Source organism: Chanos chanos, chromosome 7 (assembly GCF_902362185.1).
Source record: "Chanos chanos chromosome 7, fChaCha1.1, whole genome shotgun sequence".
NCBI classification, from domain to species: domain Eukaryota; kingdom Metazoa; phylum Chordata; class Actinopteri; order Gonorynchiformes; family Chanidae; genus Chanos; species Chanos chanos.
In genome coordinates this window covers 23,958,493-23,984,682 of record NC_044501.1, presented here as the reverse complement: position 1 = coordinate 23,984,682, position 26,190 = coordinate 23,958,493, and the positions used below count along the sequence as shown (strand labels likewise).

The 26,190-nt window shown below is 39.0% G+C and overlaps 1 protein-coding gene across 1 annotated transcript in view; it reads left to right on the top strand.

Moving 5' to 3' along the window:
- The window catches only part of shmt2 (serine hydroxymethyltransferase 2 (mitochondrial)), a 54,308-nt gene extending 32,265 nt beyond the window's left edge, over positions 1-22,043 (top strand). Inside the window, exons 6-12 of the mRNA XM_030780150.1 lie at positions 326-448; positions 1,814-1,953; positions 2,102-2,264; positions 14,423-14,522; positions 14,670-14,825; positions 20,057-20,164; positions 20,628-22,043. Of these exons, the coding sequence (XP_030636010.1) occupies positions 326-448; positions 1,814-1,953; positions 2,102-2,264; positions 14,423-14,522; positions 14,670-14,825; positions 20,057-20,164; positions 20,628-20,755 (918 nt within the window). The 3' untranslated portion in view covers positions 20,756-22,043. The remainder of the gene's footprint in view (positions 1-325; positions 449-1,813; positions 1,954-2,101; positions 2,265-14,422; positions 14,523-14,669; positions 14,826-20,056; positions 20,165-20,627) is intronic.
- Positions 22,044-26,190: the final 4,147 nt, after the last annotated feature.

The window sequence follows — 26,190 nt, the reverse complement described above, 5'->3', positions numbered from 1 at the left end:
ACTGTATTCCATTTAATGTGAAGGAAGTGCTGGAAAGGAAGGTGGAAGCAAGGACAAAGACAGTCAGTGGAACTAGAGTCTGTCATTACGTTACAAAATACTGAAAATGCTGTCTTTATCCAAGAGCTGTATATATGAAATATACACGAATTTACTATATATTACTATATATCTCGTTGCCAAAGGCAGATCTCATAGACCTATCTGCTTCTCTCTCTCTCAGCCTAAAACTGGTCTCATAGACTGTGACCTATCCTGTCTCACTCTCTCAGAGCCAAAGGCAGGTCTCATCGACCACGACCTATCTTGTCTCACTCTCTTACAGCCCAAGACAGGACTCATAGACTACGACCAGATGGAGGTCACAGCACGACTCTTCCGTCCCAGGATGATCATCGCAGGCACAAGTGCCTACGCCCGCCTTATTGACTATGCTCGCATCAAGAAGGTGCTATATCCCTCTTTGTCTCATACCATTCTCTATCTCTCTCTCCCTCCCTTTCTCATCCTGACTATCCTCTCTCCCTCGCTCCCTTACTCTCTCTCTCTCACATACACACAGACACAGTGTTGTGTTTTTCTGTCTACATACGCACTTTTTGCTTTTTTCTACCAATCTTACGTTTTGTCACACAGTCCTTGCCCATCTCTCTCACACTTACAAGCCTACACATATACTCAGACACCAATGAATATGAATATGCGTGCGCGCGCGCACACACATTCCCTCCCTCTGTCCCACTCCGACACTCTCATTCTCTCTGAATAAAAGGACTTTTGTCACTCATCATTGTGAGAAATATATACCAGTCTTGCTGTTTCTGCCACTACCTTGCTCAAGAAGATTTCTGTATGGTTTTCTTTCTCTCTTTGCACGTTCACACACACACACACACACACGTCAGTAAACATTTAAAAACATCTCATAGTGCGGCCAGAATACAGACACGATCATCTCCTGTCACCCAGTGAATTTATGAAAAAGAAAATATGTGGAGACCCTGTCTCATGGGTTTCTCTCTTTTGAATTTGTATTTATAGCTGTTTTATTGTCTCTCAGTTGTGCAAGCTTAAAAAACGGCTCAGTTTCCCAAACAGAATGGCAATGATTAATATTAGTGCTGATTTAAAAACCCTGGGCCAGTAGGACCATGGTTTAGCCATGCTTCCACACTGCCTGAGGTCGGAGAGGTCTCTCTTTTGTAAGCTGGGACAGTTCTCTCAACCTGCTAACTCTTTTGTTTTTTAAATAGTTTTTAATAATTTTATACTATGTTCTGTGTTTCCTGCCTATGCTAGAGTTAATAGAGGATTTATTTTGATCACATCAGCAGCATTTAAACAAGAGAAAGTGTGTGTGTGTGTGTGTGTGTGTGTGTGTGTGTGTGTGTGTGTGTGTGTGTGTGTGTGTATGTGTGTGTGTATATATATATATATATATATTTTCACTACATGTGCTGTAGTGCTATATATATGTCTACGTAGTGCTATAGATACTATAGATATATGCTTATATTTGCATATACAACAGCATTTAAATAAGAGAAAAAGACTGTACATATGTTCATATAATGTCAACATATATCTGTATCTCTCCCCCTCTCTCTCTGTCTCTCTCTAAACAAACAAATTATGCATTTGCCTACTTCTATATTTATGAACTAAGGTTTTTAATCGTGAGCAACGCTCTTCTTTGCTTTGTAAAAGCTGAGTTATTAGACTGTTTACCTTAATTGTAATAACTAATAACGAATGATTTAATTTTTTTTAATTCTGTTTTTTATGATTTCTCTGTCACTCCGTTGCCCTGCAGCTGTGCACAGAAGTGAATGCATACATGCTGGCGGATATGGCTCATATTAGTGGACTTGTTGCGGGCAAAGCTATTCCCTCTCCCTTTGAGTATGCTGACCTTGTCACCTCCACTACTCACAAATCTCTCAGAGGAGCCAGGTACTGTGTGTGGGAGAGAGAGGGAGAATAGAGAGAGAGGGGGGCATACAGAGAGCAAGCTTGACAGTGCATTTGAAAGCATGAGAAAACAAATATTTTGGACATGGTGATTGCTCATAGGGGCCTAAATATGTGTTCCCCTCTTTAGGGCTGGGCTGATATTCTACCGCAAAGGTGTGCGCTGTGTGGACAAGAAGGGTCGTGAGATTATGTATGATCTGGAGGATAAAGTCAATTTCTCCGTCTTCCCTTCGCTGCAGGGTGGACCCCATAACCATGCCATAGCTGGAGTTGCGGTGGCATTGAGACAGGTATGGTATTTCTCTTTTTCTCTCATCTTTGGGACTGCTGCTACAATTCATTTGAGTCCTGTTTCTTTCAAAGATGTTCCTGTACTATCCATCAAATTGAAATCTCAAAATGTTGCTTGACAGGCTACTGTTACAAGGCTCTGTTGCGTCTAATCCAAACAGAAAACAAAATTCTCTCTCATTGTGTGATTAAAATTTAGGGATGTTAAAGTTCACACTTTGCTTTGTGCCTATAAAATATAATGTGCAGTGTTACTAATTTTGCATCAATAGTCAGCAAGTTACTATTGTTCTTCAGAAACAAAAGAAGAAGCTTTCTGAAAATTGACATTTAAAATATTGTTGAAAAACAAAGGCTTTGTAACCAAGGAATATTGCAGAATAGTGTCTACATTTCACAGTTGAAACAAGTTTCACTGGGATCAATGTCTGATTTTTTTTTTTTTTTCTGCTGGTGTGTATTTTATAGAGCAGCTAGCTAGATGTTAATCTTGAATTTAACCATTCAGCTACAGCCCAAATTAGTTACACATCAGTCATCTTATTATACATCATAGTAACAACATTTCCTTTCTTACAGAAAGGATTTTAGTACATATGCAGAAGAGGAGTAGAGTTTTTTTTTGGAGGGGAGTGCTTTTTGTTTTTTGTTGTTGTTTCTTTTAAGAAAAACATCCTTTCTGATAGAACAGTGACAACTGAAGCATTTTAGCGTTAGTCACTCTGGTTTTAAATGTTACTGGGCTGTCTGTATGGTTAATTATGGAGGCAATGAAGTAACAGTCAAAGACGATATATAAATAAATGAAAAAAAAATCTGCATTTATTTATACATTCAATTATTTATTTTTTTTAATTTCTTGATTAATTATTTGTTTATGCTTAATTAATGAATGTAGTTGGATTTGATTTGTGTTCTGAACTGTGAAATAGTTGGTTCTTTTGACGTCAGCCATAATAAGACAGTAAGGCTGAGTCATGTGACGATAGCTGTCAGGGGTTTGTTATGGACAATGACGATAAAATCGCTTCTCATATGTAGTTGATTTTTCATTATACCAAAACCATACAAAGTCTGAAGCCAGTGTTTTTAATTCTGCTGTCAAAAGTTTTTAAAATTTGACATGTTTAGAAAACTAATATGAAGTTTAGGAAATTTGTTATTACATTACTGAATTTTGTATCACTTGGCTGATTGTCCGTATACTTAACATCCAGTCCTTGATAGTATTGGGAAGTAATGAAAAGGGTCATGGACATAAATGATGCAGCTATAATGTCCCAGTGCCGCCACTTCAGTCTCATTTTACTTAAAAAATAAAATACACAACAGTAAGTATCTAGGTCTGCTCCCTGACAGTCGACCAAACTGAGTCGAACAACTTTTCATTGGTTTGTCGCAGAAAAAAGAAAAAAAAAAGAAAACCTCAATTCAGGAGCTGTGCCTTGTCATTAAAAAGTTATTAGACTATGTCAGGTAGGAAATCATCCAAAATATGGGATCATTTCAAGTGTGTAAAGGATGACCCCAGGAAGGTGATGTATAAACTCTGCATGCAAAGGTTCGCCTGTCATTCCTTGACCTCAAACATGACTTATCATCTGAAACATGTACGTACCCTAACGTTATTATTCCATTATGCTAAATAATTAATGGCCTTATTATTTGCCGGCCTGGGAGATCCCGTCGGATGTCACTGCCACTCAGATACTTCAATCCCTATACTTTACATGGTGTTTGCAGTTTAAGTAAATAAACGGGATATTGTCCATTTTTAAGCATTTGTGTACATTATGTAGTTATGAAAATAATTATGTAGTTATGAAAGTAAGCAAGCAGATCAGTAGTAGAAGTCTGTTACTTGCAATCACCAAAGCTGGTGTGTGTTTTAGTTTTGTGATGAAGTTTGTTAATCCACAGCACGGAACAAAGGAGTTTGATGACTTTGTAGTCGTGTGCAGTTCGCGAATGAGTCGTTCTTTTTGAACGACCCTTCTTAGTGAGTTGTTCGTACCGGTTCACCAGCACAACTGAGTTGTTCTTTTTTATTATAATTATTATTACTATTATTATTGTTATTATTATCATCATAGTTCTTTTTTTCCTTCTAATTCAGCTGCTCCCAGTCAACTGCATGCAATTGGTCGGAAACATATTGTATCACTACGCAGTGCGCACAGCAGTGGGCCAGTAACAATCAACAAAGAGCAAGAAAGTGTGAACTAATGCGCCCAAATAAATAGTTCACAGTAACGTCTGCCTCTAATTATCTAGACTAATTTTACTAAATTGACAAGTGTTTACATTTACCCCATTGAAGTAATTATTTTTAATCTTTGTAATAGCAACAAAAAAATCTGAATTTAGTTAATCCACCTTCTGCAGCTCTGTAGCCAGAAAGTTCGAAAACTCGAGTTCGAACTCAGACAGCCTGAGTTCAAAAGCCCGAGTTCGACGGTTCACACAGTAGACGAGTGTACCCGAAGACTTAACTCATGTTCTGGATCGTTCTGTCAGTTCAGTGGATAGACCAATGCAGGAGACGAGTCTACCCTAAGACACCCACAGACTAAACTTGTGTTCTGGGTTCTGTCAATTCAGTAGATACACCATTCCAGTATCCCATAAGACCTAGGGTGCATCCAAATAGTCTTTTTTGCTTAGGAAGGATCCTAACTGAGTTAGTATCTAAGTGGCAGGCATGATAAGAGCTGTTCGGATTCTCTAAATGCTAAGGAAAGGTGCTTCAGTGCTTCCTTTCCTATCTCCTTTAGCACAGGGTACACTGGACCATCCTTTAAGAAAGGAAAGGAGATAATTTTGCCCCACAATTCTTTGCGGTAGCAGCATTTAAAGTGACAAACCATTCAGCCGTTCATGAAAACAAAAGATTATGTGAATGTAACACTAACCGTTGGACAGTGACAAGCGTATCCTTGACGTGACACAAAGATTATCTGGCTGAAGTTTTCTCATTTAATGATTTGCTGATCCTATACAAGTAAAATCAAAAAATAAATAAAAGTAACATGACAAAGTGATTGTGTCGGTCAAAAGACTTATGTTCTCTTCAAAGTATAACAGTTTCTAAGATATCTGACTATAAAAGGGCTTCTCACACAAAACGTGTCATGCTCATGCATTCTTACTTAAATTCTTAACAGAAAACAGTTAAAATTCACAATATGATCTTAAATAACTATTCCAACTATTTCTGATTAAAAGTAAGTCTTGGTACTGAAATACAAGTGTAACGGTAGCCAGCATGTAGAGTGCTGCGCAGTGAGTATACCTCACTCCCCCAACACCTTAAGAGGCGTACTAGCGACTGACGCTAGCGCGCCTGCCTCCCATCCTGAGGGTCGCCAGTTCGAGTCCAGTGGTATATACAACACAGAGCGGGTAACACAAGCATTAGTAATTGCAAAACAAATTAAATTCTGTTTTCTAAAATGGATCAGAGCAACATGACCAATAAGGGATATGAGACGTTTATAGCCAGATAATGTTTTTAATTCAGCATGTTTGAAACTAGAGTGATGTTATATAGAATTGTGGATTTGTAGGCCCAACATGTTATGCCTATCATGCATAAATTTAACAATTATTTTCCCTACAATCATACTCGGATTCACGTCGATAAATGTGAGTGGATAGGAGGGTGAGCATGAGCAACCATTCGCTTCACTTTTGTGATTAGTAGCCTATATGCCTTTTTTTTTTTAATTTCAATTCCAACCTTGGTAATGAAGTAACATTTTTCACCGGGTTGTGTACGTCTATATACCGTGAAAAAAAAAGGATGAGAACGCATGGGGCGAAGTATCTAAGATGCACTTTTAGTAGTCCATCTTTGGAACACTGTAGTTTCACCACGGCAGATCTATGTAAGTAATATCCGCCGTCCCAAGATTACATAGCCTAGTGTCAGTGCAGTCGGATTCTCTTAGCACCGCAGTTGTCTTTTCCTAAGTCCTTACGAATTCTCCTTCCCACCCTTCCTTAACCTCATGACGTTTTCCATCGAGGTCAAGGAAAAGTGGTTAGGAAAAGGCTGAGGACGTAATTTTTTTGACTATTCGGCTGCACCCTTATATAGCAGATACAATCTTTGACAGTTCGGAAACAAGGAAGCAAGAGGCTGAAAGATTGGCAGGCTCACTTCTGTGTGACAAAACAGACACACTTGCATAGCTAATAAATGCGATGTATTGGTTTATGTTATCTGATGAAAAATTTCATATTAGAAATGTTTTTTCAACAATTCAACGATAGCACTATTTGTTTGAAATAAATAAATAAATAAATAAAAAGTTTTAAGGACATGAACGTAATTGTATGATGTTAAACTGACGTGTTTCAGGCTATGCACGTTTATCGATACATTGATTTTACCATTTTGAAATGTATAAATTAAAAAAAAAAAACAGTCAAAATCAAAACAGGACAGTACCCCCTGACTTAATCTTCATGGTGGGCAAGAAAAAACTCCCCAAAAACCCAAAAAGGAAATGGGAGAAATCTTGAGCAGGACCACAGGGAGAGGAGACCCCTTCTTGGCCAGACAGGTGTGCATAGGTGCCGACCCAGCGGGCAGTTACAATTGCAAGTAAATTCAGAGCGTGAACAAGGGGGATGGCGATGCTGACAGGGGGATGAAAGATGAGAACACCAGGATGGATCAGTCCAGAGGGCAGGAGGAGTCAGGATCACTGGTATCTCACTGGTAGCACGTGTGGCTCGACAGAGAGAGAGAGAGAGAGAGAGACATTGTTAGATGTTCATTTCCACATAATGGCTAAGGGAAAATGTACATTGTGTGCCAAGTGCAGGCAGGGACTCCAGCAAGACTAGCTATTACAGCATAGCTAAAAGGGAGAGCTAGAAGGTAATACGGACATGAGGGCACTCTGGGACACAAGGCGGCCACCCACTCCACTGTCAACAAACCTGAGTGAACATGTTAGGTTTTCAGTCTTGACTTACACATAGAGACTGTCTGAGTCTTGAGCATTAATTGGGAGGCTGTTCCATAACTGTGGGGCTCTGTAAAAGAAGGATCTGCCCCCTGCTGTAGCCGTCACAACTCAAGGAACCAACAAATGGTCTGCACCTTTTGATCTAAGTAGGCGTGGTGGATCATAAAAGACCAGGAGTTCGCTCAGGTACTGTGGCGCAAGACCATTTAGTGCTCTGTATGTTAATAGTAAGATTTTATTATCAATGCGAGATTTGACAGGGAGCCAGTGTAGTGTGGATAAGATAGGAGTGATGAGGTCATATCTTTTGGTTCTAGTAAGAACTCTGGCTGCTGCATTCTGAACTGCAGCTTATTTATACACGTATTAGAACATCCTGACAGTAAGGCATTACAGTAGTCTAACCTAGAGGTAATGAAAGCATGAACTAGATCGTCTGGCTTCGCTGAGACATACAACTGTGTGTCATCAGCATAGCAGTGGAATCTAATACAGTGTTTACGAATAATATTACCTAGAGGTAGCATATATAAAGAAAAAAGCAGTGGGCCTAAAACAGAACCCTGCGGAACACCAAACTTTACCTCAGTATGTGTAAAGAAGTCACCATTTACATCAACAAACTGATAACGATCAGTCAAGTAGGACCTAAGCCATAAGAGGGCCGTTCCCTTAACTCCCACAAAATTTCTAGTCTATCAAGGAGAATAGTATGATCGATGGTGTGAAAGGCTGCACTGAGGTCAAGCAACACAAGCAAGGAGACACAACCCTGATCAGAGGCCAGTAATAGGTCATTTGCAACTTTAACCAGTGCTGTCTCTGTGCTATGATGAGGCCTAAATCCTGACTGATACATTTCATGAATGTTATTCCTATGTAGGTATGAGCATATCTGCTGTGCTACAGCCTTTTCTAGGATCTTGGAGATAAAGGGGAGGTTAGATATTGGCTTATAGTTGGACAACGAACAGGGGTCGAGGTCAGGCTTTTTAATTAGGGGTTTGATAACTGCTAGTTTAAAGGATTTAGGTACGTAGCCAGTGCTAAGGGAGGGACTGATTATTTTTAGAAGAGGTTCAATGAGGTTCGATGACTACCTGTTTGAGGAAACATGTAGGTAAGGGATCTAATACACAAGTTGGTGATTTTGATGAAGAAATTAGTAAGGTTAATTCAGTCGCTTGAAGGGGAGTAAAACGCTGATCTGATATAGTTATATTGTGATCTACAGTGTTATCAAATTATCTGGTTTTAAATTTATAGTCTGAATTGTGTGCCTGATATTTGCAATTTTGCTATTGAAAAAATTCATGAAGGTGTCGCCACTGTATATTGATGGTGTGCCTGTTGCCGAGGTGCTCTTATTCCCAGTTAGTTTTGATACAATATTAAATAAAAATCTAGGATTATTTTTGTTGTCTTCTGTAAGGGTGGAAAGATACATTGATCTAGCGGCACTAAGAGCTTTTCTATAGCTCAGGAGGCTCTCCTTCCATGCTAACTGGAATACTACCAATTTAGTTTGGTGCCATTTACGTTCTAATTTTCAAGTGGTAAGTTTTAAAGTGCGTGTGTGATCATTATACCAGGGAGGTAGTTTTTTCTCTCTAATTATTTTCCTTTTAAGTGGGGCCACATTATCCAAGGTGTTGCAGAATGCTGACTCTAAGGATTCAGTTGCCTGATCAAGTTCTTTGGGGTGTGATGGTGATCCAGTCAAAGTTGATAACTCTGGAAGATTATTGATAAAGTTCTGCGTAGTAGCTGGCGTAAACATACGTTTATTACGATAGCGTGGCAAGGTGCATATATTATTACTAAGAAACATTTTGAATGAGATAAGATAATGATCTGAGATAGCTTCAGATTGTGGAAATGTGACTATACTTCCTACATTTAATCCGAGTCTTAGTGTAAGATCGAGGGTGTGACCACCATTATGAGTGAGCCCTGTGACCGTCTGATTAATCCCTACTGAATCTAGAATGGACACGAACACTGTTCTCAGAGGATCTTCTGGGTTATCCAAATGAATGTTAAAGTCTCCGACAATTAGAGCTTTGTCTAAAGAAATAACGAGGTTTGAGATGAAATCTACAAATTCACAAAGGAATTCAGAGTATGGCCCGGGGAGGTCTATAATAATAATTAGTGTGACAGACTGGGTAGACTTATTTTTTGTGGCTACATACGTTATGTTTGTATAAAGAACTTCAAAAGCATTGAATTTATGTAAAGGTTTTTGTATGACACCTAGATTATCATTATAAATAACTGCAATGCCTCCTCCTCTGCTAGTTAGACGAGGCTGGTGTACATAGCTGTATCCGGGAGGACTAGCTTCATTTAAACCCCTCACTAACACCTGAGAGACACCAGGCTCGATGTTTTAGCGCAGTAACCCCCAGACCATTTGGTCAAATGCTGATAACGTTTAATTGCGAGGGAGGTGTAATTTTACTATTCTTTTATGGGAAAAAGTTATGTAAAATTATTTCAACCTAGCTCAAATTAATAATTTCCAAATTCCAAGGAGTGTCTCCTCCTTTCAGGCGGAGACACCCCCAAAAGGATAGCAGCGCCCCCCCGTCTGCAAATCAGATAAAATGCCAGACCTCATGCTTTCCTACAGTTCAGCTACGCTACAGTTAAGCTTTCAGTTCCGATACACTACAGTTCGGCTTAGCGTCGGGCTCCGGTTGTATCAGCCGTAATGTAAGTCCATCCGTTCAGTCCTGCTCGTCTCCATGAAGAATCGGCCCAAGCTCACCACTACGGAAGATCCACGACGCTAAAAGACTTTCCCGGCACTGACACAAAGTCTCGCTCACGGTCTCCAACTGCCAACCTCAGTAACTCCAGTCTCTCATACCTGAACGTGGCTGGGCCTGCTCTTTTCCTTCCTCATCCCTTTCCTCTCCTTCCCTCTCTACCCTTTTGTGTGTAAGTAACTACACTAGAACATCTCAGATAGTTCTTTTGGTTAAGCGTGCCTCTTCGTGAGTAATGCCTCATACTCGCGTAGTTGTTCATTCACACATAATGAGGATGTTGTTATTGTCTACCGTTAGTTGTGTCTTCTTGTGAGTAGTTTAGATACTGTTGTATGTGTGTGTATAGCGGATGTGCCTTAATTCCACCTGATTTCCAATTTATTCAACATTAGATTCATTCTGCACTGTTTGAATTTGATCGTTGTAATAAACTTGTATGTTCGTATTCCTACTCTTTGAGTACGTGATAAATTATTTCCTGAATTAGTTACTGAATGTGGTGACCAGGAACTTAGTTAGCTAGAGGTATTGAATTCAAAGAGTATTATTATAGCTGCTACTTTAATGCTGTTATTTATTTTATGTACGGCTAATGAAGAGTTATTTTGAAGCACTGAACTATAAATAGAGTTTTTCAGAATATCTGTAATTTCACTGGGTTCAGGTTCTGATATACGGTTATGGTTACAGCTAAGTGATATTAGTATTAAGTCTAATATTCACAGTGAACTATTAACCAGATTTTCCTCATACCATTGGCACGACACACAAACTGAAATGAGAACAGAATGTTTTTTTGTTTCCCATTTTTAAATGCACGTCTGTTTGTTTGCCCAATTGAAAACACTGAGTTACGAGGCTTAAAGGTGCACAGACTGTTGCATGATGAAATAGAAATGTATGTATGCTTAACTGATGTAGTCAATTGGTTTATTTAACCTCATAGAATCCAGGCTGTGGGATGACAAAGTCAAACATTTTATCAAGGTCTATTTAAATAATGGACCCATTCATTTTCAATCACTGGATAGGCTTTGATTCAAAACGGTAAAAAGTTCTTGCAAAACAGTGAAATCAGAACAAAATAAGTTTTATTTAAGTCAAACAACAATAAAATAGCTTGAATAAAATAATGGACATAAAATTTAATACAGTATATAAATTAGATTTGTACATGGCCTTTTGCATTCAGCGTAAAGCAGTGGTTCCCAAACTTTTTAGGTCATGCACCCCCTTCCACATCCTGACCAAGTTGATGCAATAATTGGAACGACCATAACAGCATTGAGGAGATCAGCAATATAACATAAATAGATCAACATTTAAATGCATTTACAGATTGCAACAAAATTACGCACCAGTCGGAGCATTTAAAGAGTGAGTGAGGGTGAGGAACACGCGCAGGTTTTAAGACATATTATTATCAAAAGGGGGAAATACCTGTGAATATTTACAGCAACATTGAAATATTTGCATCGAGTTGCATCGCACTCAACATTCATATGAAACCGATCAACAATGAGCAAATAATAGCAAATAAAAAAATGCACGGCACAAGCCGCAGAACAAAGAATTTTTGAGGGCGAGGAGAGGGTTAGGCTCTACAGCGACAGATTTACCGCAACATTAAATATTTGCATTGAGTTTAGTAATGCATAAAAATAATTTATCGTTATTTATAATCATTAAGACACTTGAAGGATAATAAATTCAATTAAGAGAGAATGCAACAAAATGCACTTGATTGACATTTAGCACTGTAACAATGCTTCAACAAATTGCAACAAAGTCATGTACGGCATGATCCATGGAACAAAGAGAATGTATGAGGGTGCCAAAGAAATTTGGGCCATACAGAAACAGATATGTTGTTTTAAGAAAAAGAGGAAATTACTGTTTTTTTTTTTTATCTTATTAACTTACTTTAGATTTTTTGAAAAATATTATTTTTAATTTCCGCCATTACAGTTTTTTGTCTTGCGCACCCCCAAGGGGCAGTCCGCGCACCCCCAAGGGGCAGTCCGCGCACCCCCAAGGGGCAGTCCGCGCACCCCCAAGGGGCAGTCTGCGCACCCCCGGGATGCATGCACCACACTTAGGGAAATCCGGGCGTAAAGCTTCAGTGAGTGCCCTAAGCTGAAGAGACAAGGGAGGAAACATACCGGAAGCACAAAAGAATCAAAACTTGAAAACCCTAGGAAAAAAAAAAACGGTTTAGTTTCTCAAACTGTTCAAAAGAATTGGTTCACTAAAATGAATTGAACTGCCCACCACTATTATTTTGGCTATTCCTTGGCGTTCAACGTCACTGCTCAACTTATCAGCAGGCCAAAATCACACGAGAAATGAGCTAATAAGACATTGTGGTGCTCCCTTTCCATGCCATTGTGTCAGATTTGTTGGATTTTGATAGCTTTGGATATGCGGTTTAGAAACTGTTAGAGTGCAAGCTATAGCCTACTGTGGTCCTAATTTAACTTTACATTTCAGTTTATTCCAATTTCTTCCTTCCTCTTCGCCCACTTGCCATCAAACCAGATTGTAAGCATAAAAGCAGGGAAACCGTTAACAGATTTTCTGTCATTAACCTGTTTCTAAAAGTTTTGATGGATAAATCAAAGTGTCATTTGGACAGAAACTGTTGACGCTTATAAAACAAATAGCTTCAGTCATGCTAGCTGGTTTTCTCCTATTTGCATTTTAAAATGAAACAAAAATAATTTTTCAGTTCAGTTTTTTAACAAAAGGCTGTTTTTCATTTATCATGTGTTTTATAAGTTATTGATTTGATGTTACAAGTTGTGTGATGTTATACTGTGTTGAAATAAATTAACAAAATGTTCAGTTTCCTTGCTGGTCATTCTGACACATTCAGAATCATTACTGCTTTTGAGTTAGCATTGTCGTTAACAGGCAGCTCATGCGTACACTTGTAAAATGTATTTTTTCAAGGCTCATTATTATTATGGTTTTGTATTTCTCTGTAATGTAACACAGTTTTAACAATGTTACTTATAACATTCTTTCTCAACCCTGAAACTGAAACCATTTTCTGACGCCCCAAAAAAATTATTTTTAAATAATTAAATTAATATCATAAATGTGGGACAGGTAGTCAACTAATGGCTTGAACTAACAACTACTAGTCAACTAGGAATATATTTGGTCGGGGGCAGCTCTATCGATATCAATATCAGTACGTGGAGGTAGAGCTGAACACAAGTAACAATAATGAAGGTGATGATAAATCATGTTATTGTTTGAGAAACAGACAGCAACTGACACAGAAACATGAGATGCTGTTATGAAGTGTTTCGAATTGTACTGAAATAGGTTTTCGAATTTTGATGTTAATATAAACCTTTAGAAACTTGTAACTGAACAACCCAGGGTTTTGGTAGCATAAGTTTGTCAATGACCAGCATGAAATGGAAAATAGTACCAGAAAAGCAGAGATGATCAGAGGTCAGGTCAGCACAGAATAAACGTGCCAGTATGTTGAAAAGCCAACCCACACCACTGCAGAACGCAGCTAATTACATTTCATAATTACTGCATTGCAGCTCCACACCATCAGTACTAAACAGTAATGTTCTTCCCTGCTGAAGAACCCTCTAATTCACCAGTACAATAGTATTTTATTATATTAGCTAACATCTCTGGCACTAATGTTAAAACACCTGTCACTGTCGGAAGAGATTTTTTTTTATCCACATGCAGTATATATCTATAATTTTCAAGCCACAAAGGTAGGTAAAGTAATAGATTTAACTCAACCAGCCAATCAATTTTAGGCCCTCCAAGTGGAAGCAAATATTGACATTTATCATTATTTCACAGTATTGACATTTTTCATTATCTCACACACACACACACACACATATATATATATATATATATATATATATATATATATATATATAATTTTTTTTTTTTTCTCCCCCATCTTTACTGATGCATTTGACTGATGTAAGAGCAAAAGTAGTTTATTAGGTGCTCATAACTCAGATATCCATTGTTAGATCAAATTAAGCTCAGTGTCAGATCAAAGTCCTTGAAAGTTTGTTAGTAGACATGTTTTAAACACCCAATGTTGGTGGTGTTGATGAATCGTGATATAAGGATTAACCAAGTTTTTCTGTATATACTGTTGTAAGGTGGAAAATCATTTGTCATTGTTGGGTATACATGCTGTAGTTCATCTACATCACACTGATACTAAACCTGTGATGAAACACACAAACATACAGTAGTGCTCTTAGACGAATTTTCACTCATTTTTATAAACTACTAACAAACCTTGTCATGCTGATGTAATTGAGAAATCACATTGAACAAGAACTGCGAAATTCTCTTTCTTGATTTTTTTTTTGTCTTTGTTTTTTGTTTTCTTCCTCCTAGGCATCCACTCCCATGTTCAGGGAATACATTGCTCAAGTCCTGAAAAATGCAAAGGCTATGGCCAACACTCTCCTACGGAAAGGTTACACCCTGGTCTCAGGTATCTCATTCTCTAGATTAAACACAAAACATAACTTACAAGTTCTTTTTTCCACAGCTTCAGTGACAGTGGCAATAACATCATGTAACAGGAAAACAGTAGGATGTCTCCCGGGATATAACCAGGCTGTTATGTTGGATTCCTCAGGAGGGACTGACAACCACCTGGTGCTGGTGGACCTGAGACCAAAAGGCATGGACGGAGCCCGCGCAGAAAGAGTCCTGGAGTTGGTGTCAATCACTGCCAACAAGAACACCTGCCCAGGGGATAGGAGTGCACTCACACCTGGAGGCCTGAGACTGGGTACAGTGGGCTCTCAACTACACACAGTCATTTTAAGGAGTAGAATGTTCTGCTGGGAACACTTCTGCTGGGAACAGTTAAAACAATTGATACCTTTGGACAAAACCTGTTTTGTAGCCACAGAAGTGACCATACTAACATAGTCACACAGGTCCCTCACACAAATGAATGACAGACTGCTCAGACCGTTGCCGTGGTTTTGGTTAAAATGTCAGATTGATTAACTTCCTGACTTTTTATTTCAAATAAGGGAATTTTTAACCAAAGTACGGGTTTACATAGTGAATTCAGTACAGTTTGGTTTTGCAGTGCTTTAACAATGGATACTGTCACACAGCAGCCTTACAGAGTTCAGGGCCTAAGGCCCCCAGTTAGAAAGACTGCCGTGACACTAGCAAGGGAAAATTCCCTTTGGCTGAAACAGGAGGAAACTTTCAAAGAGACCCAAACTCAGAATGGGAAGCCCATACTCCTCTGACTGGCACTGGGATAGTTACTGTTGGTAGATTGTTAAATGAAATAAGAATACATAAAAATCTACCAGGAACAACAGAATGGCGTAGAAAGGACGAGACACATTTTGCATCATTGTGAAGTCAGCACAGGTTGTGATTATCAGAGGTGTCTTGGCAAAAGTTCAGCCGAGGCTAGGGATAGCCACCTAAAAGTATTTTACTATTGGAATGTCCTCTGGATTTCTCTCTCTTTTTTTGATAACCTGTTATCCAAAATGGGTTGCTCCTTGTGCTCTTAATGAAAAATGAAATACCATTGTACTATACAGTTGGCCAACAAAATCATCCAGTCTTCAAACTTTTAACAACTTCTCCTTAGTAAATTAAAAAAAACAAAAAAAACCTGCACTTTTTTTTTTTTTTTTTTTGGTAAGGTAAATAGATGCTATGAAGTAGAAAAAATACATGTATCATTTCAAAACTAAAGTAAGTGTTCAAGTGTAAAGAAAGTATTCACTCTCTTTTGTTAACAAAATCCACAGTAACCTCTCCCCTACACATGCTGATTTTTTAAAATATCGATGGCTAAGAATTAACTAACAGTCCAGCTCTGGAAAAGGTTTTCTCCATGGGAAGTGATGTTGATAGTTTGCCAAGCCTCGCTAGGATACTGGAATTCATATGTATTGAGTATTTAGACCAGTATAGAGGGCAAGTTCTGTTTCATTACCATATCCGTCAGCATTACAGTAGAGCCCTCAAGGCAGGTTTAGACACTGGCCGTGTTGTGTACTGTCACTGCCCACTGATAGGCATTATTGGCGCTAGTGGGTGTAGCAAGTAGTCAGTCATACACATTAGTCTGTCTTTGACCTCTTGGCGGAGCTATGTGTATTTTGTATTTTCTCATTTGTAAAGGACGTTTAATGACTGCGGTGTATGAAAGGTGCCCTATAAATAAACTTGCCTTGCCTTATGGCTCCGCAAAGTGCTGATTTGTGCTGGCGATTGGGAGCAATGGTATCACTGCTGAGCCTTCTGGGGACTGTTAGCAGCACCAGTTAGGCTTCCCATTCGCTCTCAACATGGTGGAAATAAACACAAATTTGGTGGTACTAAGTAACAATACAAAAAGGCAGGGCTTAATTTGTGCTGGGTCTTGTCGGAACAAGATCCAAGACCTCCGAGATTGGGACCGGCACCTAGTTGGTTGGATCCGGCACCTCCTTTGTCACTATCAAAACTGTAAATAAATGTTGTGCAATGTTTTATGTTATTTGTTCTGTCCAGGGTTTATACACATTATTACCAGTACATTTCCATGACTTTTCCATGCCTTTGACATAAAATTTCATGACCATACATTGTCTGAAACGTTTGTGTATAACAAAAAAAATAAGGATAAAAATCCATGTAAAAATTTCTCAGCATATTTCAACTATAATTAATGACAAGCTATGCGGTTTGAAGCCAGACATAATTAAATTACCATTTTCCTGGCATTGCGCGAATTTATATTTCGTTAAGTACAAACTGCAACTCAGGTCAGAGTCTGACGTTACCCCATGCAGAGAACAAAGTGACGTGACTGGTCCGCCCGAATATTAAAGTACTGTTTAACCAATATACCTTTTTCTCTGTCGATCTTAACTGTACCACAGGGTTGTACTATGCAAGATAAAGCTTGTGTACCGTCACTCAATAACAAATCTGGGAAACTATCTGTAAGTTTATTTCTGAATTCCTAAAATGGCTATCTGAGTAAATTAAGGTCTACAATATTGCTAGTTACACCTAAGTTTAGTTTAGCCTACTGCGCAGATAATTACTATTATTTGTGAATAAAGGTGCATCCTCAGTTATGGAAGGAATGCCAATGCAAAGACAGCGGTGTCGACAACAAATGATGTAAATAATGTCTATTAAACAGTGTCAAACTTAAAAAAAGTGTGACTTGCAGTTTCTTATATCATCTCTTCATTCATATTATTGAGTAGAAAGTAGAGTATTCCGAAACAACAGGCCAAAACAATGACGTCACGTCACAGACATTCGAAGCTTCGCTCAAAAAAGGTTGGCTAAAATTCGATTGGCAGAAAGTGGCATTCAATACAGCCCTACTGAACCACATATACTCTGTTAAACAGGTATCTGTGAGGCAAATTTGCAGGACTTTTCCAAAAGTTTCCGGGTTTATTTATTGTTCCAAAACTTTTCCAGGCCCGGAAATTGCTATTTTCAAATTCCATGACTTTTCCAGGTTTTTCATGACCATACGAACCCTGTCTGTCATTCTTTTATTTCCGTTAAAGTTACTTATAAATCGTTTGTTAACAGCACTGTTTGTTGTGTATAGGTGCCGTGATGTGATAGTACTGAAACATATCATTTTATTACTTCAGCTAAAAAAAAAATAGTCCGTTAGTGTCCATAGCAATGGTCTTCATAGCAGCAGTCTGCTATTCAGGAATAACAGACCGTAGAATGCCGTAATTGCAGTCAGAATCGAGTATGCAACAAAGCTGTGTTGTAAATATAAACAAATAATGCTTTGTTTGTGATGATAGCTATGTTTAGTTTTACCAGCTAGCACCTAGGCTTTGTCCAGTGTGCTCCAGGTACTGTGGATTTTTTGATGAGTTCTATGATTTTTTTCTCTGCCCTGAGAGCAGCCCCCACTCTGTGTTCCAGGACCTCCTGATTTACAAATTAAGCACTGACTTTAGGGCCTGTAGTACAGGTAAGATATTTTCTATTGCTTGCCAGCTGTCATCTGTGAGCTCTAGAGCTATGGCATCAGCAGGTTTAGTGACTGATCTGTCAGAGATACCACCTACCTCTGCTCAACGAATTGCGCAAATGGTGTTCCACCTGGAAGGGACAGCATTGTATGAGTTTATGCTGGGACAGACCTTGTTGCTCTTCTTTTGTCTCGTGCCTGTCCTCAAAACTGTGTGTTTGAAACGCAGCATTTTGTGGTTACCAGTTTTTTGTTAATGTAGTGGTTATTCAAATACCCATATGCATGGATAGTGAAGGGAGGAGCTGGATGGAATCAGGCTAGTAGGCTAATGGGGTAGGCAGGAAAAGTTCACATGCAGGGTAAAAGAATACTCCAGCCAAAGAATATATTGTTGGATGTTTTGTCCAGCTATGTCTGACAGGTCAGTCGCCCTTCATGTGTGAATGGAACTCAATGCAACAGTCATAGGGTGGGTAGAGGCAGGAAGAATGGTATTAATACTGATGTGGAAAACTTAAAATAAAAGAGAATCTAGTGCTATGGATGGAGTAGGTACATAAAGATTGATACACAAGTACAGAGGAAGGTAGACATGTAGGCCAGTGTGTAATCAGAAGGTGTCATCTCATAACTGCACGAGGGAATGATCATGAGGAGCTGGACTGGGTGTAACTGCACCTCAGGGAAATCGACATTGCAGGGGTGAAAAGAAGAAAAAGAGGAAAGCATTAGTAAATGTGTGAAGGAGGAAAGTGCATGCATTGCAGCTGAGTGTTGTAAGAGGCTCTGGCAAGCATAACTATTGTACCATGGTTAAACCCACACAGTCAACCACCACATACCAACACCCCACCAACAGTCAACTAACACATACCAACACACACCAACACACCGTCAACTAACACACATTAACATACAATCAACTAACATCCCACCAACACAGTCAACAAACACACCAACACCCCACCAACACAGTCAACAAACACACCAACACCTCACCAACACACAGTCAACTAACACACACCAACCCCACCCACACACAGTCAGCTAACACACACCAACACAGTCTGCAAACACATACCAACACCCCAACACACAGTCAGCTAACACACCATTGCACAGTTGACTAATAGGAATGATGGCATGCATTTGAAAAGTAATGACACTGACAGTCTAGTTTTCCAAAAAAAACTCTGGCCCTCCCTCTGCTCTACTACTTGGCCTGAGGGGTTAACTGGTGAAAATTTTTAACTTTAGCATTCACCAGTCAGCTAAACAAGTATGTTAGTAGCCCATATCTGAGGACTGAAAATCCATCTGAATCTGATATATTTGTTTGGTCTGTCTAAGAATGCTGCAGCTTGTAAAATTCTAGGAATAAATAATAGTTAACACTGAAGTTAATGCACATATGTTTAATATTTCCCTACAGTAATAATTGCCCAGTGTCCACCAAATAATGTGATGCACACTGTGTTGTCTTTGCCCTTTTAACTTAGAATGCTTTTTTTTTTTCAGCTCACTGCTACCATGTTTCACTTGTTTCACTGGGATATCCACATGGAAAACGAGTCCAGTGTTTGTAGTATTATTTGTATTGAAGTGTTGTCCTCACTCCCTCGAGTTCCTTTTTAGTGCTTTGCCTTGGCAGTCCATAAAGATGTTTTCGCATGATGGAATCCTTCACATTTAGCTACAGATTTTCTCTGAGATATTGTGATATGTGTATGTTGGTGCCTGAGACTGTAAGCTGAACCCAGTATGTCATCAGCACTTTCTGCAGAAGATGTTTATTCGGTTATTTACATCTAAGGACAGTGTCATCAGTCCTCCACAGTGGTGTAGTTGATCAGACCATTTACAAAAAAAAAATATTGTTTTGGCTCCTCTATCTCAACTGGACAGCCAGCAACTCACAGGGTATCTCAAACTTTAAGGAAAAACAAATTCATATTTTCCAATTATTAACATGTTCTCTCTCTGAGTCATCTGGCTGTAGATGTGACCAAGATTTCTGTGCTGCTGTGCTCCAGGTGCTCCTGCTCTCACCTCCAGGCAGTTTAAAGAGTCAGACTTTGAGCAGGTTGTGGAGTTTATTGATGAGGGTATCAAGATTGCACTGGATGTCAAGAAGAAAACTGGTGAGTGCTGCTAAGACTGCTAACATTTTTTTTTTTATTCAAAGCTGACACATTCAATATCAATTATAAAGCCAATGGTTTCAGTGGAAGCAAAATTTGTATTTTGAAAAAGCATCATTGTTTCATGTAGGGTACTGATTGCTGTTTTTCTCATGTGAGGGGAATGTTCTGTGTGTATTTAACCTAGACGGAGCTCCCTGTCTATAAAGAAACACTGTTTGTCACTGTAGTCAACAGTGTAAGTGAGGTAGGGACAAAATGCCAGCAGTGTCAAAGCTGGCCATCAAGGTTGACCTTAGACTCTGAAAAACACCTCTCTTGTCTGCCATCAAACAGCACTTTGTGTGGTTAGGATAGGGCTAGTGTGATTAATGTTTCGAGACAAACCCAGTGGCATGATTGACCTCAGTTGTGTTCACATGGCTTGGCTTTGAGATTTCCTTTTGTCTACTCCCTCTCCCAGGAAAGCTACAGGAGTACAAAAACTTCCTCCTGGAGGACCCTGAAACGGCAGCACGGATGGCTGATCTACGCTATCGGGTGGAAGCGTTTGCTCGCCCCTTCCCTATGCCTGGCTTCCATGACCATTAAAGCTGTTAATTGTGAAGGCTAGAGGGAGAAGAAGAGTGTGTATAAAGGGCAGAAGTGGGTAGTGAACAGTTTTTCAGTAGAGTGGACCTACATTGCCACAGAGACCTTGTCCTTCTCATTCAGTGAGAGGAAATGTCTGGAAAACAAATAATTTTTTCAGAATCATGCAGCAATGAATCAGTTTCTTAGTGTCCTCCTGAGCAGAAGTGATCATCTTCGACCGATATCCCTCTTGTTTAGCTTGTACATGTAAATGATGTGTGTTTACACTCATGTTTTCAGGTACAGCCAGTGTTGCAGAATATTGTACAATCATAAAGATCATCACAAAGCCAATCTGAGAGTCAACTCTCAGGAGAAAGCGTATATTCATCACTACGAGTGAAAATGAGGTGCATCTGTCTTATGCTGTAACATCAAGTCTTAAGAGACCTGCAGTGTGGGGAGATGCTGTGTCTTTCCCATGGAGAGGGAGATGTTAAATGTGATTCACACACAGTCTTACTGCCTTGCAGCACAGTGTAACTGCTTCATATGTGTATTAAATTATCTTTTTCTTTCACCAGGGCCAAAATGACAGACATCACTGATGAATGTTGGTTGATGTGGACAATGAAAAATGTCAGAGAGAGTTAATTCCTTGCCATTCAACTCACTCTGCATCCCAGACAAAAAAAAACACACACACACACATTTCACTATAAGATAAATTCATGTTGTGAGCCAGTTGAGCAATTCTTTAGAACAAAATGAATAGTTCCCATGGATCAGTTAACTTCCCTGACAGTTGGTATATTTACAAAGCTCTCATCTCATGGTTTTGTCCCCTCCAGAACAAACCAGCTTCACACAGAAACTCAGCACTTTCCTTTTTCCTTTGTGTCAGAAAACTCCAGCTGTTTTACAAAACAAAGAATTATATTCACATCAAAAAGAAAACACTGAATATAGACCATATGACAGATTTTATAGCAAAGTAAATTTTGAAGTTGTGCATAACTTTATAAATGTGTAACTAATTTTTAAACGTTTGACATTTACATTGGTGTTTCACAGTTTTTACTTGGACAAACTGAACAGTTTCTGAATACAATGCTTCAGAGCACATGAGTTGCCATTGACAGGAACTCTCCTCCCTCCTGTTTTCTCCTCCAGAAATAATGTGAATGTTTCTTACTTTCCACTAACACTGTATTTTTAACTAGATCCTCGGTGCGACACTCTTCCTTCATGAATAATTTTATAAGAAAGTTTAATTTTAATAAATGTGCAGTAACTGAACCTTGAAGCATTTCGTGGCATTTGTTTTATTCTATTCATTCAGTCATTTATTTATTTATTTATTAAATGTACAGCAGAGTTGATTGTGTATTCAGTTAATTGTGCTGTTTTATAGTAAAATGTCAGTGCAGCCTGCACTGGACTGAACTGAGCTTTCCTTTTTCCATATAGTCTGTTTGGTATGTCTCCTGTGTCATAATGACACTGTTTTTTTGGGGTTTTTTTTTTTTTTTTTTTCATTTCCAGCAAACCCACACAAAATGCAAGGTTCTCAGTGGGTGCCTGACACTGGACTTGGCTATATGCAGCAGCAGTAGCAGCTGTCCACGCCAGTGCCGTAATCTGTCTCCCATCGGCAGGATTTGATCTGTACCATCAGTGGAGCGTTAGCACAGTGTAGCTGTCAGATCAGTGACACCTGGAAAGCCTTGCTCCTGTTCTCCCCCGCTCTCCCCCTCTCCGTCTCCCGCTGAGAACCTCTGGCACTAATTTGACAATAAATCTCCCATATTCAACAAGGGGAGGATAAACGACAGTGTCCTCCATTAATTGGATTCATTTATTTAAAGAGTTCCACACCATCATCAGGAGCACTTGTCATTATTAAAATGCGTCCAAACATGAATTGGCGTCAAAGAAGCCACAAACAGCGACCAAGGCACTCGCCTAAGCTCAAGTGCCATTTCAAAAATAATATTCAAATACGGAGCAATAGCTTACGCACTGTAATTATTTTATAATAAAGCGTAAGCATTTCTTATGGGGTAATAGCTCTTTGTCGCTCATTCGCTTGAGAGCAAAAAGGACGTTGGATGGATTGCTCCCTGGGGTGGGAGAGGGAAGCTCTCCACTCATGAATTAACAGTTAGACAGGCCCAGCTGAGAGGTGCTGAAGTAGAGACTGCCAACACCGCATGCCAACACACACACAAGCATACATTCATGCTGGAACTGAGAAGAAGGAGAATGTGTGAAAAAAGCACACGCAGCTTCAGTAAACATATTTTCACACCCAGCCCAAACTTGCTACCTACAACTTCGGCAAAGTGTTTTCACCATCCTTCCTCCTAAATACATGCTTGTGGATGTGAAGTAAAACGTGTGTGCTCACGTACGGACACACACACACACACATCTGTATAGTAAGGACAGATTTTTATTATTTCATGGAAGAAAAATAGGCTGAAATATTATAAACATGCTCATACCACTGTTGATACTGATTGGAGAATTCTACGTGAAGCAGAGCATATGGAAATTTCACAGTGCTTTATGAGTTAAAAGCTGTCACGTTTAGTACCAAATAAAATAAAATACTGGAAAATGTCTTTACACGTACTTGGCAATTGTCCTTTGACAGGAAAGAAAAAGTCTTTTCAAACTGTCATGAAACACAAGAAGCCAATGGAAAACAATAGTTTTTGGGAAGCTGTTACACCAAAACCTTTCGTCCATGAGTGGAAAAGATAAACCGACTTGGAGGGCAGTTTTGTCACGTTTTTTGTTGTTGTTGTTATTATTATTATTTGGGAGGACATTAGAGGTGTACAGAGACATCATTATCTGTATCTGTTCAACTAACAAAATTATCTGTCTCCATACCTGTATTCAGATAGTAGACCGGAAGTGGGCGTGGTTTATATCGGAAGTTGGGTTAAATAGGGCAAATGTTGTATTTTCAAACCTAATATTCCATGGCAATGCAATTTTTGTGCCTTCAAAGAATCAAATTGATTTAATACTGGCATATAATTAATTATTAAATACATTTCCACATCCTCATACTGTAATTTTCATTTCTTTCTCTCTTTTTTTATTTTTAACTAAACTAAGTTTTGTTAACTGTCTGAACCCCACCACCACTTCCTTTATCTGGGGGATGCAAAAGAATCAGAAACTGAAAAAAACTGATTTATAAATTGAAAGATACTGTTTTGCATTGGAAATAGAAACTATTTACTATTTATTTAAAGACATATAGAAAAATATCCTTTAGTTGAAGGGAATAATCTTAAATTCAAATGATGCTACGTTTGCGATTCTTGATGTTTTAACATTCCTGCAGTCTGCTAGGGAAATGTGAATCACTATTTTAGAGCAGTAATTTGTGCTGACCCAGTGGGGGTGACTACAGAATATAGAAATCACGTTTCAGTAACGTGTAGTAAATGAAACGACTTTTGACTGGGTTTTTTAATGGTTGAAATTAACACATACAGCTAAACCTACAGGTTCTAAGCTTCATTTTGATGTATAGGTTGTGGGGGTAATCCAGCTGCCACACCAGGCTTTTGTCTCGCTAGCTCCCGCACCTGACTCAGTGGGGTCGACTATAGAGTATGGCAATCACTTTTCAATAATGCATAGTAAGTGAAATGACTAGTGAAATCATCCTATGCTGCAAACAGATTATCTCATGGCCATCCACAATGATTTGAATCGATTTGAAGAACTTTGATAGATATTTGCTGTAGTCGTGTGTTCGTTTTTATCAGAACAAATAGCTTAACCGATAGCGAATGCTAGCAAGCTAGTTATTCTTTCATGACTGTAAGGATAGTTAATAATAGCAGAGTTTTCTGTCAGTTATCACCATTGAGTTAACTTCTAAAGCGGCAATACGAGCTAGCTGGGTACATTGTTAAATTAATTTGGACAGCAGACTTCTACATCACACTGAGCTCTTGAGCATTCATGTAAGGTAAATGTTCCTATGATCATGTAGTTGCCATAGCTTGGTTTTGGTTGCCAATCATGCCTTCGAACACGTAGCACTGAGGTGTTAGCGGTGGTATAGTGAAGTAACGTTAGCTAAAGAAATCTCTGAAATTGTGGCTATGGCATGGAAACTGTTAAGAAAATTTCATTTTGGACTTCTTTGTAGGGACTGATGATGACACGGCAGCCCTCATCAGCTGGCGTGTTTGCAATGAAAATAAATTTACAGGATGCAGCTCAGAGAGGGTTTGAGTACGTTTGAGCCATTTGGTGTTGGTTCAGTAAAGCATTACATCTACGACGTGTAGTCAGAGAACTGTTTGTTGTCATCCTTTGTCTTGCAGAGAATTTATGAAGGTCCATGGCCTTGTGGGGAGGGTGGACCCAACAAAAATAAAAAAAAATAAAAAAATGGGAGAATTTAAAACAAAAGTATAAGGTAAGCTGATGTCACACAAATGTCCATATGTCTTTATGAAAAACAGAAACCCAGGAACTCTTACATCATTACATCTCCGGTCTCCACATCACAAGACCATGAATGTATTTGCATGCAGTTATACATGAATGTAAAGGTATGATTTTTTCAGCGGTCCACTTGCTTCTGTTGTTCTGCAGGAGTTGAAGGCCCCCAGGACTGGGGTGAGCACGGAGGGTGGAGAGACTACTGCTGCATCCTGAAAGTGGTATGGGCCCATGGATGAAGCACTAGGGCAGAGGCCAGCAATACGTCCTCCTGTCCTCGTGGACTCATCTGCCCAGGATGTGGAAGTGGTCTCTACCCCTTCTGTGCAACCAATGCACTCCCCAACCTTGCCAAAAAGAAAAAGGGGTATGGAGTGCGTGGACATATTGCGCAGTATGCAGGACAGGGAGGAAGAGAGGGAACGATTACATATAGAGAGAGAAGAAAGGAAAGAGAAAGAAGCACTTGAAAGAGAGGAGCGGAAGGAGAGAGAGCGGGTAGAAAGAGAAGAAAGGAGAGAAAGAGAGAGGTTAGAAAGAGAGGAAAGGAGAACCAAGAGAGGGAGGAGAAGCTGTTTCATGAGATGAGGGAGTGGGAAGACAGATGGGAGAGGGAGAGTAGGGCTAGGGAGGACAAGTTACTTGATGTGCTCAAAGTTTTACTGGAAAATAAAAAAATAAAAAACAATTAGTAAAATCATTTCATTTCTGCTCATTTATATGATTTAGACAATAACATTAATAGCTAATAACTGCTATAGGGCATTTTCACAAGTTGTGAATATAATAGGATTATTGTAGTGAGAGATTGTATCAATCTATTTAAGATGCAGTAGTGCAATACAGTGTTTTTAGTGCTTCCAGATGGACAAATTGAAATATATAGTAGATCAAATGTACATCCTGTACATTTTTTTGTTACAAATGAAAACAACATACATAACAATTAGACTTGATTACATAATAGTTAG